This window comes from Anoplolepis gracilipes, chromosome 1 (genome assembly GCF_047496725.1).
Source record: "Anoplolepis gracilipes chromosome 1, ASM4749672v1, whole genome shotgun sequence".
In the NCBI taxonomy this organism is placed as follows: Eukaryota; Metazoa; Arthropoda; class Insecta; order Hymenoptera; family Formicidae; genus Anoplolepis; species Anoplolepis gracilipes.
In genome coordinates this window covers 20,237,483-20,253,801 of record NC_132970.1, presented here as the reverse complement: position 1 = coordinate 20,253,801, position 16,319 = coordinate 20,237,483, and the positions used below count along the sequence as shown (strand labels likewise).

Below are 16,319 nucleotides of genomic sequence, written 5' to 3'. Positions count from 1 at the left end.
CAATTGTGTAGGATTTTATGTATGTATGTATATATTACAATATCTAACATATGTTATTGACATTGTTTATTTCCGATTATCTATTGGAACGGTAAGATTTTGATAGTATAGATGTCGTAGGCAAATGGTTATTTTAGGAAAATAGCTTTTGATTAAGCAAATACTATCTGGCGTGTACGTACTAAAAAGTACATTTTGGAAAAGAACGCTTAGATTTTCATCAGGGCTTCATCCCGTCCCCATAAAAAAATATAACAAAACTTGAGAGCGCAGAAACTACCAAGTCTGACAGTATAGCCAGATAACCATTTGCCTAGTCAAAAGCTATTTTCCTAAAATAACCATTTGCCTACGACATAGATATAACAATAGGTATAACGATATTAACGGTTTGCAATGTGTGGTAACCGCAGTGTCAACTGCAACTAATTCTAGTAAGAAAAAGAATTGTATTATAAATAACATAACATTTTTATATACAAGATGAATCATTAGAAATAAAATATCATGTATCTTTCTTTTAAAGATATATAAAAGATATATAAAGTATAATTTAAATAGTATTGAAGTATCAACTCATACGATGAGTATCTTCATTTCTAATAAATCTTAATCTTTATCTTAATTCTTTTAAGTTATCATTTTCAAAATTGTTGACATTTTATTAATTATTTCTATTTCTTTTATTTTTCTTTTTCTTATAAACCTATATAATTCTCTAAATTTTCATTCATATAGTGTGCATCTGACAAGCACGTTAATTTCATTTATTATAATATTGCATATTGTTAGAAAATGTCTGAATTAAAAATTTAAAGATTAAAGAACGGAAACTTTTTTAATATATTTTCTATTTAATTCATATATTTTTAAATAAATAATAAAAAATTGGATAATACAATTACAATGTTAAAAATTACAATTTTTAATATCGTGCACACATTTATTCTATATACTTTTTTTAATGGCATATAATCAATGATTTGCAAGATTAATTCGAATATTGCTTCAATGTACCTATTCAAAACGAGTGAAAAAGAAACGATAAATGTTTATTTTCTATCGTTGTTAAAAAAATGTTTGTATAATTAATGAATAGGTACTTAACTTTTATAATTAATATAGATGATAGAGATAAATATATAGCATTTTAACATGATTAAAGTGACTTTAACATATTATATTAATTAGAATAATTATAATATATTATTTACGTATTACATAAAAAATAAATATATGAAAATACGTTGATATGGAAATGCTTTAATTCTCAACATGTAAAGATTAAAAATTATTATTTATAGATGTAGGAAAACATAAATACTTATTTTTCTATATTGCTTATTAAATCGTATATGAAATTAACAAAATATATAATAAATAAATAAATATCAAAAATTAGGATATTCAATTAGGATATTCAATCTTAAAGTATCTTAAATATTAAGTAAAATATCATAAATATAATTCTAAATGTAAATTTTGTAGGTTATGATGAAATTAACAAAATATATAATACATAAATAAATATAAAAAATTAGCATATTCAATGAATCTTAAAATATCTTAAATATTAAGTAAAATATTATAAAAATAATTCTAAATTTAAATTTTGTAGGATATGATGACCTTATATAACTTGTAAATATGTTTGTATTTATATATATATATTTATTATGATGTCTCTTACATCGACATTGCCAGTTTTCGATTACCTCTTGAAACGTTAAGATTACGATAGTACAGATTAACGGTTCACGGTGATAAAGTATCAACTTTAATTAGTTCTGAGAAGAAAAGAAATTGTATTAGAAATAACACAGCATTTTTACTATACAAGGTGAGTCGCTAGAAACAGAATATTATATAACTTTTTCTTTAAAGATACATAAAAGATAAAACGTAATTTAAATTGTACTAAAATATGAACACACACAAAAAGGATATTTTTTCAAATTATTTTCAAAATTGTTAAACTGTTGAACATTTTATTATTTTTTTCATTTCTTTTTCTTTCATTTTTTAAAAAACCTATACATATTCTTAAATTTTATGTACATATATTCTATATCTGATAAAAGCATAAATCTTTTTTTATTATTATATTGTTATATAATGTCTTTTAATTAGAGAAAATATTAAAAAAGAAGTATTTATAAAAATTTTTTTATAGTTAATTTATATATTTTAAATGGATAATAAAACATTGAATAATACAATTATAATGTTAAAAATTATCATGTTCATATAATACTGTGCACATGTTCATTCTATATCTTTTTCTAATATCAATAATAATTTGTAAGGTTACTTTAAAATCGATTAGTGATTCGATATATTTATTTATACGAATAATAAACAAACGATAAATGTTTCTCTCGTTACTAAAAAAAATGTGTATAATATATAAGACATATAAAAACATTCAAATTGTCTTTGACCTAGTTGCGCGCACACGCCAATACACATACACACACGCGCGTGCGCCCATATATGTATGTGTGTATACATGCCTGAAGAGACATACCAACAAAGTCGAAAAAAATTTAAATTTTTTTTGACTATTCCGTTGATTATTTTTATTGCTAGTTTTATGAAAATATGATCATCTACGAAACAATAAATTTTAAAAATAACATGTTCATATATGTAGATCGGTCTGTTATTCATCACGGATAAAATTACGCAAGAAAACTAATTTTAGAAAATACTTTATAAATTTATTTGCTGTAAAATTTATTATTTAAATTTTATTTTATATTTATCTTTCTTTCAACAGGAACAGTTGTTACAGATTCCTAAAAATTGACATGGCATTTCTAAGACTGCTATTTTATAGCGGTTTTATATTTAGCACCATAATAACTTATTCAATTAATGAAAATACGGGAAATTCATCGATTGCATTTAATGATTACTTTGATGATATAATACCAGTGCATTACGACGTCAAGTTAATACCATATTTCAACGAAGACAAGGAACATGAAATATATAAATATAGAGACTATAAAGCAGATATAGAAGAGAATCAAACAAAAGGCGACTTTGTTTTCTACGGCGAATTAAGTGCTATTATCGATATTTTTCGTGAAATTACAAAAATAAGTTTAAATTCATCGCCATTAACAGATTTTTTCTTTGGAGTGTTGACAAATGATTTATCTAATATGTATACTGCAGAATTACAAAAAAAGACTGTAGATACCAATGTTAAGTGTTTATTTCCGCAAATTACTGAATGTGAAAAGCAAAATTGCATTTTACATTTCAATGAAACTTTATCAAATGGACGTTACAGATTAAATGCAAAATTTTTTACTGCAATTAATAACACAGAAAACATTATTACTTCTTTGAAGACTATAGTCGAGAGGGGAGAATCATTCGAAATGTGAGTAATATTAAGAGTACAATAAATATATGAATTTTTGTCATTGTTGTTCTCGTATCTTTTATTATCTCTTTTTATAATATTTAATTTTAATACTTTATATCACTATCTTTATTTTACTTTATATCACTTAATGTTTTATACTATTTTTGAATTGTTAATCAATTCTATTTATTATTAAATACATGATATATATAAATTAAAAAAATGTATTATCATGGAAAGTTGAATAGTTTAGATGAGTATGCAATAATTTATACTTTATGTTGTTTTATTACATATGTGCATGAAATAAAAAATATAAATATTTCTGTACTTTTTTACGCGCCTGTGCTCTATATATATAAATATTTATATAACAGAATATATCGTAACCAAATTTTATGTGAAAGCGATGATTCTTTAATCAATTTGAAGATAATTTCGTCTTAACAAAAATATTAAGACATCAATTTACTAATTTTCAAATTATGGGATTGAACGAAAAGAGTTTTTCGCAAATTAAACTTCAGATTAACATATGTAATTACATTTTTCCGTTAATCTTACAGTTAACTTTTAAAAAATTTTAATTTTAAGTTTACAATTAAGTAAACAGATATAATGGCAAAAATAAAAAGTTTAAAAAAAATGATGACCTCTTTCGATATTTTCACTGAAAAAATAATTATCTTCAAATTGGTCAAAGAATTATTAAAAGTATATCTGGTAATTATATCTTGCACATATTATTATGTGTGTGTGTGTGTGTGTGTGTGTGTGTGTGTCTGTGTGTGTGTGTTTGTTTGTACGAAACGCTATGTCTAGAGTAATAAACTATACAGTGTAAGCCATTTAAAATGTTACAAACTTATATCTCAAAAACAAAGCATTTTAGAAAAAAATGTCTCATATAAAAGTTTTGCAATTTTAAGGGGAATGTCATTCACCCTGGAAGCCATTTCAAGATCACATAAAAATCACTTTCAATTTAAAAAAATCACCTTTTTTAAAGAAAACTCCTATTCTATATTCTTATAGCTCATCTTAGAGCTTTTTAAAATACTATAAGATTATTTTTTATTAAGTACTTTACGAGTTGTAAGGTTCAAAAGATATAGTTCTTTTACATGAAATACTTTAAAACATTCAGTTTTCGATAATTTTACCTTAATACTTTTATGTGCAGAATAATGAGATGAATCAATTGGTGTAAAAAACGCAGTTGTGTTAAAAAAAAATATGTAAGTGCAAATTTATATATAAATTTTTTTAAGACAACTGTGCGTTTTTGTATACGAATTGATTCATTTTATTATTTTGTATATAAATATTGAAACTAGATAATCAGAAAATCAATATTTTATGCTTAAATTGTATGGTATAATTAAAGTATAAAAGTTTACTTCATAAACAATTAAATTTTTGGCCATCGTATTTTATAGTTTATGTATAATTAAAGTATAAAAGTTTATATTGCGAATAATCCATTAATATAAAAAAATTTAGATAGCTTGAAAAATGAAAATGACTTTTACAATTCGAAAAAGTCACAAGTAAACAAAATATTTTTATATGCACTTTGTAACACACTCAAAATCATGTAAATTTCTTTTATTCAACTATCTTCTAACTTCAAACAATTGCGACATTTGTTTGGACATTTACGGACAGACATACTGTATATATAATGCTATTGATTATTAAAAATCATCGTTATTTAAATCAATATTATTAAAATGTCGTAGGTCGGACAAAATACGTTTTCAGGCGATTGGAGCCCGACGATTGTTTCCATGCTGGGACAAGCCGACAATCAAGGCCACTTTCAACATTTCCATAAAACATCATCGCAAATACAAAGTTTTTTCAAATATGCCGGTACAAGAAGAGGAAACATGCAAACATGAAATGCATGAAACCGAAACATATATGAAGTGGACATGCTTTAATACTACTCCTCCAATGTCCACTTATGTCGCGACGGTTGTATTCTCGTCAGCAGATGTCTATAAATTTGAGATGATAGAATCTAGAATCATTATATGGCGCAGACTCGAATCAGATCATATGAAATTTGCTGAAATGATAGCAACCAGAGCAATGATAACATTTGAACATAAATGGACAAAATTGAAAATACCAAAAGTGCAATTTGTTGTAATCCATAATTTGCTATATGATAATGAGAATTGGGGCCTTCTTTTAAATAGGTAATTCGAAAGTTAGAAGAAATATCAATTTATTCAAATACAATTTATATATGAAGCAAAATTATAAAAATAATTAAATTAAAAATATAAAATTAGAAATTAGAAATATATACGTTAAAAATAATTGTTTTAATGTAGAATTTTTATACGTGTACATTATTATACATATATTTTTATAACTAATTATAGGTTGATTTCAATCATATATACATGTATATATATATATATATATATATATATAAATATATATCACGTATATGACAATAATTTATGTTACAGATTTTATATAATCAGTATATATATAATTATAGGTTGATTTCAATACATCATATATGTACACATATGTATATCACGTATATGACAAATTATTTATGTCACAATTTTTATATAATCGGTACAAAACAATATACAATTATATCATATAGGTGATATTATCCGTTTACAAGATATTTTTAATGTTAATTCAGAAAATATATTAGAATTATTATTTGGCCAAGTTTATGTAATTACTAAGCTCTTGCAAATTTAATTTTTATATTTTTTAGAGAAACAGATATTATTTATAATGAAAATCTGGATTCTGTTGCGCATAAAATAAAAGTAGCGCGATTGATAGGGCGCAAAATGGCATATCAATGGTTTGTTGATGTAATTAATCCATTTTCGTCATCTGAGTTATGGTTAATCGATGGTCTTACTACATTGTATGGAATTGATGCTATCGACCGTATTTTGGTAATTTTTTTATATCTTTTTAGTAATATTCTTAATGTATCAATTATATCTAATGTATATATTATATATTTTAATATGTTTTGTATGTTTTTATGTTAAATAAAATATTATTTTATTTATATAAGTAGATATAATCTCTAATATTATAAGATAATAAAAATTTTTACACTATTTTTAACATTAAATATGTCATATAAAAGTTGCTAAAGCTATTTATAAATATCTGGAAAGACTAAATTTTATATTGGTTCTCGATATTCTAAAATTATAAAATTTGAAATACGGAAAGAAATAATACCATAATTTTCAATTATTTCAAATAGGTTTAAATGACAGGACTGTTTCACAAACTACACATTACTTTATCGAAAAATTTTACTATATTTTGTAATGTTGATAAAAAATTTTCAAATTTATGTTCAATAAAAGCATTGAATGTGTACCGTAAATATTTCATTCGACTAAATAGTCATTCGATTATATTAAATCTTTCTTCTTTAGGGTTACAAAAATTCGGAAATGGTGGATTTATTTATAGTTCAGGATTACTATGAATCACTTCGTTTGGAGACTCACAATCAGTCTCTTATAAAGGAAGCCAATTTTTTCGAAAATAATGCCTTTTCTTCTTTTTACCATTACGTTAAAGGTAAAAAAATCAATAAATTTATTTGAATGAATCAAATCAATCAATATATTTGAATATAAATATATATATATATATATATATATATATATATATATGTATACTATATACATATATGTACATAATAGTATACTAAAATTTAAAAATTTATGAAAAATGTAGTTGAAAGACTTGTAAACAAATTTATATATAAATCACATTGTATCATATGAATTGTAGCACCCTTAATATTACGCATGCTGAAGTATGTAATTTCCGATGAAATGTTTCAAAGGAAGGTTTATGAATATTTAAATTTGTGAGTATATTATGAAATATATTGTATTATACATACCATTTCAATATATTATTTACTTATACATTATAGAATCTAGCATATAAAATATTAAATAATGCAATTATGTAAGCTGTAAAGTGTATAAATTTAATAACACTTTCATATTTTTTGATACGTAATTTACGATCAGTACCGATTTTACTGTGTCAATAATGCCAAATTTTAACTAATATAGTGAGTTTATATCGAAGAGTCTTCTTCAAAATTTATGGCTCACCATACAGGATATTTTAAACAAATTATATTTTGAGAAAGAAATAATGCCTCCTTCAACAATAATAAATGATTGGATGAAAACTATAAATTATCCTGTGTTGAAAATAACGAGAGATTTCTCGAATAATGAAAATGTATATAATGTAACAATAGAAAATTATGAAATACTTAAACAATACGCTTTCTGGGTACTTGTAACTTATGCTTCCCAGAATAATCCAAATTTTGGGGACCTTAGAATGCCGCTTTACGACGAAAGAGTAATGGTTTTGTCGTCGTCCCGGCCAGCTTACCAAGTTTCTGTAAAAGATAATGGTTGGGTAATATTCAATTTACGACAAGTTGGTAAATATTGATTAACTAATTTATTATATTTTTACATAATTAAAGTATTAAACCATTATATAATGTTAACTATATTCTTTTTTAATAACAATACGAAATGTATGAATAAATACATAATAACATTATATAATATTTCAAAAAATATTGTATGACGCATTTTCTGCATTTTACTATCGATTAACGTGAAATAAATTTAATTTTGCATCTATAATTATTTAAGCTAAAATAAATATAAATGGATTAATAATTTCTTACATAGTTTCATTCTATGCCATATTACCACAAATACTACTCTAAATAATGTTTTTCTTAATTATTATAATTTGTTTTTCTTTTTTTAATACTTGGAATTACTCAAACATCTAAAATGCAGATAATTTTAAATATTTTTTAATATATTTAAAAAATCATTTATGTGAAAATCTAATAATATAAAAATTATTTATTACAGGATACTATCGCGTTAATTACGATCCTGAAAATTGGCAAAAAATTGCAAAATATTTGAACTCTACAGAATATACAAAAATACATGTTCTTAATCGTGCTAAAATCATCGACGATGCATTTTATTTTCTGATAAATGGCCAACTCAATTCTTCCGTATTCTGGAACTTGACGAGCTATCTTGGACATGAGACAAATTATATAGCATGGTATCCTATGATAAAAGCTTTTGAACACATGTCGAGCATCATTCCATTTCCAGATGAAGGAATCCAAAATATTAAGGTAAATAATAATAGTATTAAACAGTAGAAGAATTTTTAAATTATTTTATGTCATATTTTCCAAGAAAAAATAAAATATATGTGGCTAAAAAGATTCAAATAGTTTTTCTGTACTCTTATTTAAGATATAGTAAAATCTTTTTTATTTAAGAAAAGTATTTATTTCAGGTTTATATTATAATTGTTAGACATACATAAGATTTTTGAGTAATTATTTTTCTCATATTTAAAGTAATTTTCTATTAAACTTTCAATTTAAAATTATATGTACGTATAGTAATGAAACGTATGTATAATAATATAAAGTAGATCGGTAATTTTATAAGAGTATCAGATGATATTAATAAATTAAAGTTTACTTTGTATATTTGCATATGTATCATAATATATAGGTTCTCCTTTAATTTTTTTTATTTTGGATTGTAGAAAAAGATGTTAAAGACAAAAGTTGTTTGGCTCGAAAAGGTATATGTATATTGTGTATATAATATGTATATATGATATGGTGACATTAGTTTGACTTTAAATGTACAAGCCAAGATCAAACTAATTGCATTATCTCATATTCTCTTTGAAGCCAAACAACTTTTTTGTGAAAAATTGATTCCATAATTAAAAATAAAAAAATTGTTAGAACGGAGAGAATAAATTAAAATAAGATGTATGTGTATATATGTGTTGCTAGTACGGACTTAAGATTATCTTAATATGTATAGAATATCTCATTTTAGAGTTAGATTATCTCAAAGTAGTTTCCTTTTATCTTATAAACCAAAAGAGATATACCATAATAAATATACATATATTAAATTAGTTCAAATTAAAGATATGTAAAAAAAAGGCTTAGTATAAGTTGCTATTTTAGGCAAGAGACAGGTTTTAAGATGAGAAGAGTACTTGATTGGCTCATTTTGAAGGTTGTTGGCATTGGCTCAATTTCGCAAGAAAAGACACTCACCTGACTTTTTCTTATAGGTATAATAAGTATAGAAAGATGGTGAACGTTCGACAAATGATAGTAAGCTAAACGTAGAAAAAGACAAACTGAAATCTGAATTGTACCCTCACGTTCTCTCTCGTTCGCGCATGCTATGTCTGTGGTTCAAATTAAACTGTATTTTGAGTGTAGTGGTTATTTACTAAAGCTATCCGTATTAACGAACAGAGAGATATGTATAATTTCTTTTATAATAATGTGTCTATTTCGATATAAAGAAATTTATAACGCTGTGATATGAAATAAATACAACGATTTAATGTAAATACTTTACATATTATAAGAGTTTTATCGGCTTGAAATATCACTAGTAATGTCTGCCATTTTACTTTTGGTCCAGCGATATGTCAATTCGAGCGTTAAAGATATATGTCATATTGTCACTTAATTATATTACAAAATAAGTCGAGTGTACCATATTGCAAAATTGACTGAACGTTTTTTAAACATTTAAAAATTTTTTTTTAACCATCTATGCTCAGATTTTTGTCAAGCACAGTGTATGTATATATATATATATATATATATATATATATATATATATACATACACACATACTAATATATGTACATACTAATATATGTATTCAGAATGTTTATGAAAAAGCACCGGAATTTTAAAAATTAACTTACTGAATTAAATCATATTGATTCAGTAAGTCACATACATTTATTTTGTTTGTTCGAGCGTTTTTTAGTAAATTAAATAAATACATTAAAATTAATACATTAATTGGATAATATTGAGAATAAAATGAGATTCATTTTCCAACATATTAGTTTTCTACTCGAATCTTGTTCGTACAAAGCTAGTACATTTATTTTTGGATGTTGTAGACTTTTACCGTGGTGAAAAGAGTAGATATTTAAATTTTTAAATGTTTTTCACATAAAGAGATAAAGGGATGTAATGTTAGAACTTTGCAGTGGCTGTTCGATCAGCATGCTTCTCTTTCAATCTACTTGTTGAGAAATTGAACGCTACACGCTTACTGTAAACCGATATAATTATTTGACTTGGATAACTTTTAGGAGAAAATAAAGAATATATTGGCCAATCTACTTAAGAAAATAAAATACGAAGAATACATACACACACACACACACACACGAATATATGTATTTAGAATGTTTATGAAAAACCACCGGAATTTTAAAAATTAATTTACTGAATTAAATCATATTCAATCAGTACGTGAGATACATTTATTCTGTTTGTTCGAGCGATTTTTAGTAACTTAAAAAGTTTTTATACGTATAAACACAAATTTTTTACATTAACATACGACGCTTTCACATAAATTTGAGATTAAAATTAATACATTATTTGGATAATGTTGAGGATAAAACGAGATTTATTTCTTTTCCAACAAAATAGAGTTCCACTCGAATCTTGTTTGTATAAAGCTAGAGATTCAAATTTTTTAACTTATTTTCACATAAAGAGATCAAGGGATATAATGTTAGGACTTTGCAATGTTCAATCAGCCTGCTTCTGTTTCAATCTACTTGTTGAGAAATTGAATATCCAATGCTACACGCTTACTGTAAACCAATATAATTATTTGACTTGGATAACTTTTAGGAGAAAATAAAAAATATATTGGCCAATCTACTTGAGAAAATAAAATACGAGGAAGATCCTGAGGAACGTGATCTTACTAAATGTTTAAGGCAAGAAGCCATTAAATGGTTATGTATTCTCGGTGACTGGAATTGCCACATAGAAGCTTATGGAAAAATAATGCGTATTGTATACAAGTCGGATACAAATAAGTAATTTTCCTTGTTACAGTTTTTTACCATTATTTGCATATTCAATTATTGAGTCGAGATGCAATATTAAAGCGCTAAATATGTTTAATCAAACTTTGATTTTTGAATGTTGTAGATATTTACCGTGGTGGAAAGAGTGGATATACTGTAAAGGTTTGATATTAGCAAAGAGTGAGGATTGGCGCGATGTGAAGGAACATTTAAGGAAAAAATATAATAATGATAGATTTTTAGAATTTTTAGCTTGCGCTTCAAGTGAAATTATGGAAGAATATTTAGAATCAATAATGTTCAAACATAATGAAACATATAATGAAACACAAATCAAGAGAAATATGATGAGTTATCTTTTTATTATTGCAAAACATGCAAACCACAGTAATGTGCTTTCGAAAATACTAACAAATTTTGATCAATTAAAACCAAGGTAATAACCAAAAATATTTTTTTCTTGAACAAATACTTCTTACAATTACGAAAATTAATTACGTATAATAACTATATGTGTTGTTTTGTTTTAAAGAGGTGTCAATGGAGTTGCCATATTTATTGTCATTATTAATCATGTGTATGCTGAAAAACAATTAATACAGGTAAATTTTATAGATCCGGTCATTTTTTTTATTATTACGCTTATTTACATCTAACGTATACATGTATATATATATATATTGCAGGCTTTTGTAAAATCAACTTTCTTTATAAAAAATTCAGCCTTTTTATGAAACGCCGAATCTTTATAAGCTAGCATTTAAAGATTTACAAAGTGTCTGTAACACATATACTTTAAAAGATAATTCTTTGTTGAAAAATAATAATGATTTTTCATATAACCATATATTCTTATATCGCTTTCTTGAGAGTTACACTCTTCTAAAAGGGGAGGTAAAGATTAAGTTTTTACTTATTTTTCCTAAATTTTGGACAAATTAAAAAAATGAAATTTGATGAAAATTTTCCACTGGCACAAAGGATATTTTTTATTATATTTAAAAAATTTTCTTCTGTCATTAAATAAAAGAATGAAATTGTGCATAATATTGTATTTATTTATTTACATAAAAAATTTTTACTTGAGTTATTGATTTTACAAAAATGATAAAACAAATAAAAAGTTTCTAAAGAAATCAAGCTTTCTAACGTATATTTTTAAATGATGACATTCTAGGCTGTTAAAAAGTCCTAATAAAAAATTGAATGTGGATTGCTTAATAATAAAAAACATAAGTTTATTTTTTTATAACAATACGACAGAATTAAAAAAATATAAGTATTTTTTTAGTAGTAAAAAATGTCCATTAAATTTCATTTCTTTTAACTTGTTTAAAATTTGAGGAAAGAAATAAGAACCTAATTTTCACTTTTCTGTTTAGAGGAATGTAATTGCTCAGAGAGGAATATATGCTTATATGTATAAAAACCTCTTTTAATTTTATATGTATTATCTTCTCAAATTTATTGCTTTCATTTAGAATTATTACCTATATATCTATACAAGGTGTCTCATAACTAATGAGCCAACGCTCGTGAGTGGGTAGAGTACAGTGAACTAAACAAAAAAGTATTAAGTCATTTTGCGATTTTCGCAATAATTATTAAAATATTAATTAAAAACGCTTTGTAAACAATATTATACATATCTACAAGATGTCCGGTAATAATCGCTCCACCTCTCTAGAGCAGATAGAGCAGGTCAAACTGAACATAAAAGTCCTGTATCATTTTACGATTAGCGCAATAATTATTGAACTATTAATTAAGAACGCTCAGGGTATGCTGAGCGCTACATGCGATGCGCGGTCATATGCTGAGCGTTTTTAATTAATATTTTAATAATTATTGCGAAAATCGAGAAATGATACAGAACTTTTATATTCAGTTTGATCTGCCCTAGAGAGATGGGACGATTATTACCGGACATCTTGTAGATATGTATAATATTGTTCGCTAAACGTTTTTAATTAATATTTTATTAATTATTGCGAAAATCGCAAAATGACCTAATACTTTTTTGTTTAGTTCACTGTACTCTATCTGTTCACGAGCGTTGGCTCATTAGTTATGACACCCTGTATATCTATATATCTATAAGTACATCTATATATATATTATATATACATATATATAATATTTTATTAAAAGTATATTGAAAATAAGAAATACAGTCGGACCTCTTATCCTACGACATTTTTGGTCCGGAATCTTCCCCTTAAACCTCTGATCCTACGACAAAAATTTGTGAGTGGGGGTATAATTCCTTTTTCGCGGTCATAGCATGGAAGGATATTTTGTCGTATGATAAGAGGTTTCCTAGCATAAGAGGGTAGGATAAGAGGTCCAACTGTAATGATAATTATGCACATTAAGAGCATATTCAGAGATTTGAATAACCTTGACATACACCTGTTGTAAGAGTCATGACTCTGAATAACGTCTAAAAGGTTTTATTCGTCGCTCGTTGTTCATTAAAAAGTTGTAAGCAAAAGAATAAGCAATTTTAACGAATTTTATGCAATTTTCGACACTATGTACATTTAATAAAATGTGCTTTTAGTATATAGTATTTACTACACACACATGACTAAATACACCATACTAAATTTTATTACACTTTTCTACATGGCTTTCCAAAATCCTTAGCAAAGCGAATTCTATTGCGACGTCACCTCTCTTTTCAATGCAATACTAGATTTATTACTGCACGATTCCACATGGGTTTTGAAATGTTTACGCGAAGCGAGATCAAAATTATTAACGTATATAAGTATAACAGTTATATACAGATTGAATTATGTTGCATATATTTTTGTTAATAACACTCATCATATATTTACTTCTCAAATGTACAAGGAGTCAAAATGATGGTCTCATACCTGGAAAAAATTAGATTATCGAGCTTAATAAATCTTTTTTACAATTTAAAACTGTATTCTAAAATCTGAAAATTATTGTAATTTGTGAAAATGCTTTCTTTATAACTTTTTAATAAACAATAAGTACCGCCTAAAACCTATTGATTACTCAAGGTCATAACACTATACGTTAAGATCATTCAAATCTGTGACATCATAATATATGTCAAAGCCATTTAAATCTTTGAAATCACCTTTTAATATGCATAATTACAATTATTTATTGTTTTCAATATATTTAAAATAAAATATATGTATATATGATATACAGACATACATATGATTTTAAATAAAAGAAATTTTGGCAAAATATTAAAAAATAATTTTGTGTCGAAAATTAAGAGGGGCTTTTCATATTATGTTTTTATTATGCTTAATTACCGAAATACTATTCCGTTACACATTCTTGTTAAATTAAAAAAATTTTATTAAATGAAATTATTATTTATTGACAATAAATATTGATAAAGTTATTCTACATAGATCAGGAACTTCATGAAAAAAATCATTGAGATTGAAGCATACAAAACTAATGTTAAACGTATATACCAGGAAAATGTAACTCTCCTTGATATGGTAAACTTTAATCAAAATTATATTTATATTCAGTTTTCTATTAATATTTATATCTGTAATATGTCACAAGTATTTTGTTCTTTAATTATGTGAGTCTTTTAATATGGCAGAAAATTATTACATTAACTTAAAATAATCTGATTTAGGCAACTATTAAAACTAGTTTTTACAAGTTTAAAAATCTTGTGAATGAATGGATGTTGGATGCTGACAAAAAACTGCTCAAACGTTTATATGAAATCGAAGAAATAAAGAAATATTTTAAGATATAGTACTTCTTTCCTTAAAATATTAAGAACTTTTCAAAAGAAATTGATCGTAAATAATCATAATTACAGCAAAAAAATTATATATATATATATATATAATATTATTTTAATATCATTAAATTATCATATAAACAATTATTATACTTAAATATATAATATACATATACATACACACACACACACACACACACACACATATATATATATATACATTTATATATATGTATATACATATACATGTAACAATAATAACAGTTTAATATTATTAAGCATAATATTTTGTTAATATTATTCTTAATATATTGTTATATGAATTACTTTTAATTATTGTCTATGTGTATATATGTGTATAATAAATAAAACAATAAATATGTAGCAATGACAACTGTTCAATAATATTATATATAATATATTTTATTAATATGATTTTGAATATACATATATTGTCGCATAATTTATATTTAGTTAATTAGTTAATAGTTATAATACGAACATAAAAATTGTTTTGGAATTTATAATATTTATTTATATTTTTAATATTAATAGTTAAACTTCCTTATATGTATTCATGTGTGCATTTTCCGATTTATTATAAATTATCTAATATTATTACTTTTGTTTAAAGATTCCTATAATCCTATAATCGATTCTATTCTTATAATATTAAAATATTTCTTATAATTTTTATAATATCAATATCGCTCTTATCTCGTTTATTATTTTCACTATACAAATAGTTTACTTATTTGTTATATAAATTTGGAAATAAATATATCTTCGAATAAATATTTTACAAAATTAATTTGTTTTAGAATAATTTTCAACACAAAATTATAAAATTTTAGTTTACTTATATAACAATCATAATATGGATATTGCAATTACATATACAGCTTTCGTAACTTTAATATTTTTAAGTTATAATTTTAATATTTTTAAGTTGTTGTGATTTGCCATAATTATTTCCTTATAGGCTACAATTACTTCTTTAATAATTTTTAGACTTAAATATATTTTGTTTGATGTTGTATTGTTCGATGATTCAAGTTCAAGTCAGAGTGAGAACACAAAACAATTTAATAATAAATAATAATAAAATAAACAATCAAATAATAGTCAAGTAATTAAAATTTAGGTAAGAAAAAATCTCATAATATATTACGTTCATAATATATTACAGCAAATAATAATTTA

The 16,319-nt window shown here is 24.2% G+C and overlaps 1 protein-coding gene across 3 annotated transcripts; it reads left to right on the top strand.

The window, feature by feature from the left end:
* The first annotated feature begins 1,682 nt into the window (after positions 1-1,682).
* LOC140667586 (aminopeptidase N-like) lies at positions 1,683-15,305 on the top strand. 3 transcript variants are annotated; one of them, XR_012047051.1, is made up of 13 exons: positions 1,683-1,840; positions 2,780-3,394; positions 5,122-5,586; positions 6,132-6,321; positions 6,823-6,970; positions 7,187-7,265; positions 7,480-7,865; positions 8,317-8,597; positions 11,178-11,368; positions 11,484-11,795; positions 11,892-11,961; positions 14,769-14,856; positions 15,003-15,141. XR_012047051.1 is itself a non-coding variant. In XM_072895672.1 (13 exons), the coding sequence occupies exons 2-13, from the start codon at positions 2,811-2,813 to the stop codon at positions 15,126-15,128; spliced, it is 2,925 nt and encodes a 974-aa protein (XP_072751773.1). In that variant the 5' UTR covers positions 1,683-1,840; positions 2,780-2,810; the 3' UTR covers positions 15,129-15,305. The 3 variants fall into 3 exon arrangements, 2 of the variants coding, with proteins under 2 accessions (XP_072751773.1, XP_072751782.1); XM_072895672.1 differs by having other exon boundaries at positions 14,764-14,856; positions 15,003-15,305; XM_072895681.1 differs by lacking the exons at positions 14,769-14,856; positions 15,003-15,141 and adding an exon at positions 12,046-12,195.
* Positions 15,306-16,319: the final 1,014 nt, after the last annotated feature.

Excerpts from the sequence above, each read along its gene's own strand:
- LOC140667586 (XM_072895672.1), top strand. The coding sequence starts at position 2,811 with ATGGCATTTCTAAGACTGCTATTTTATAGCGGTTTTATATTTAGCACC. Across the intron at positions 3,395-5,121 it reads AGGGGAGAATCATTCGAAAT|GTCGGACAAAATACGTTTTC; the intron begins GTGAGTAATATT and ends AAAATGTCGTAG. Across the intron at positions 8,598-11,177 it reads AAGGAATCCAAAATATTAAG|GAGAAAATAAAAAATATATT; the intron begins GTAAATAATAAT and ends GATAACTTTTAG.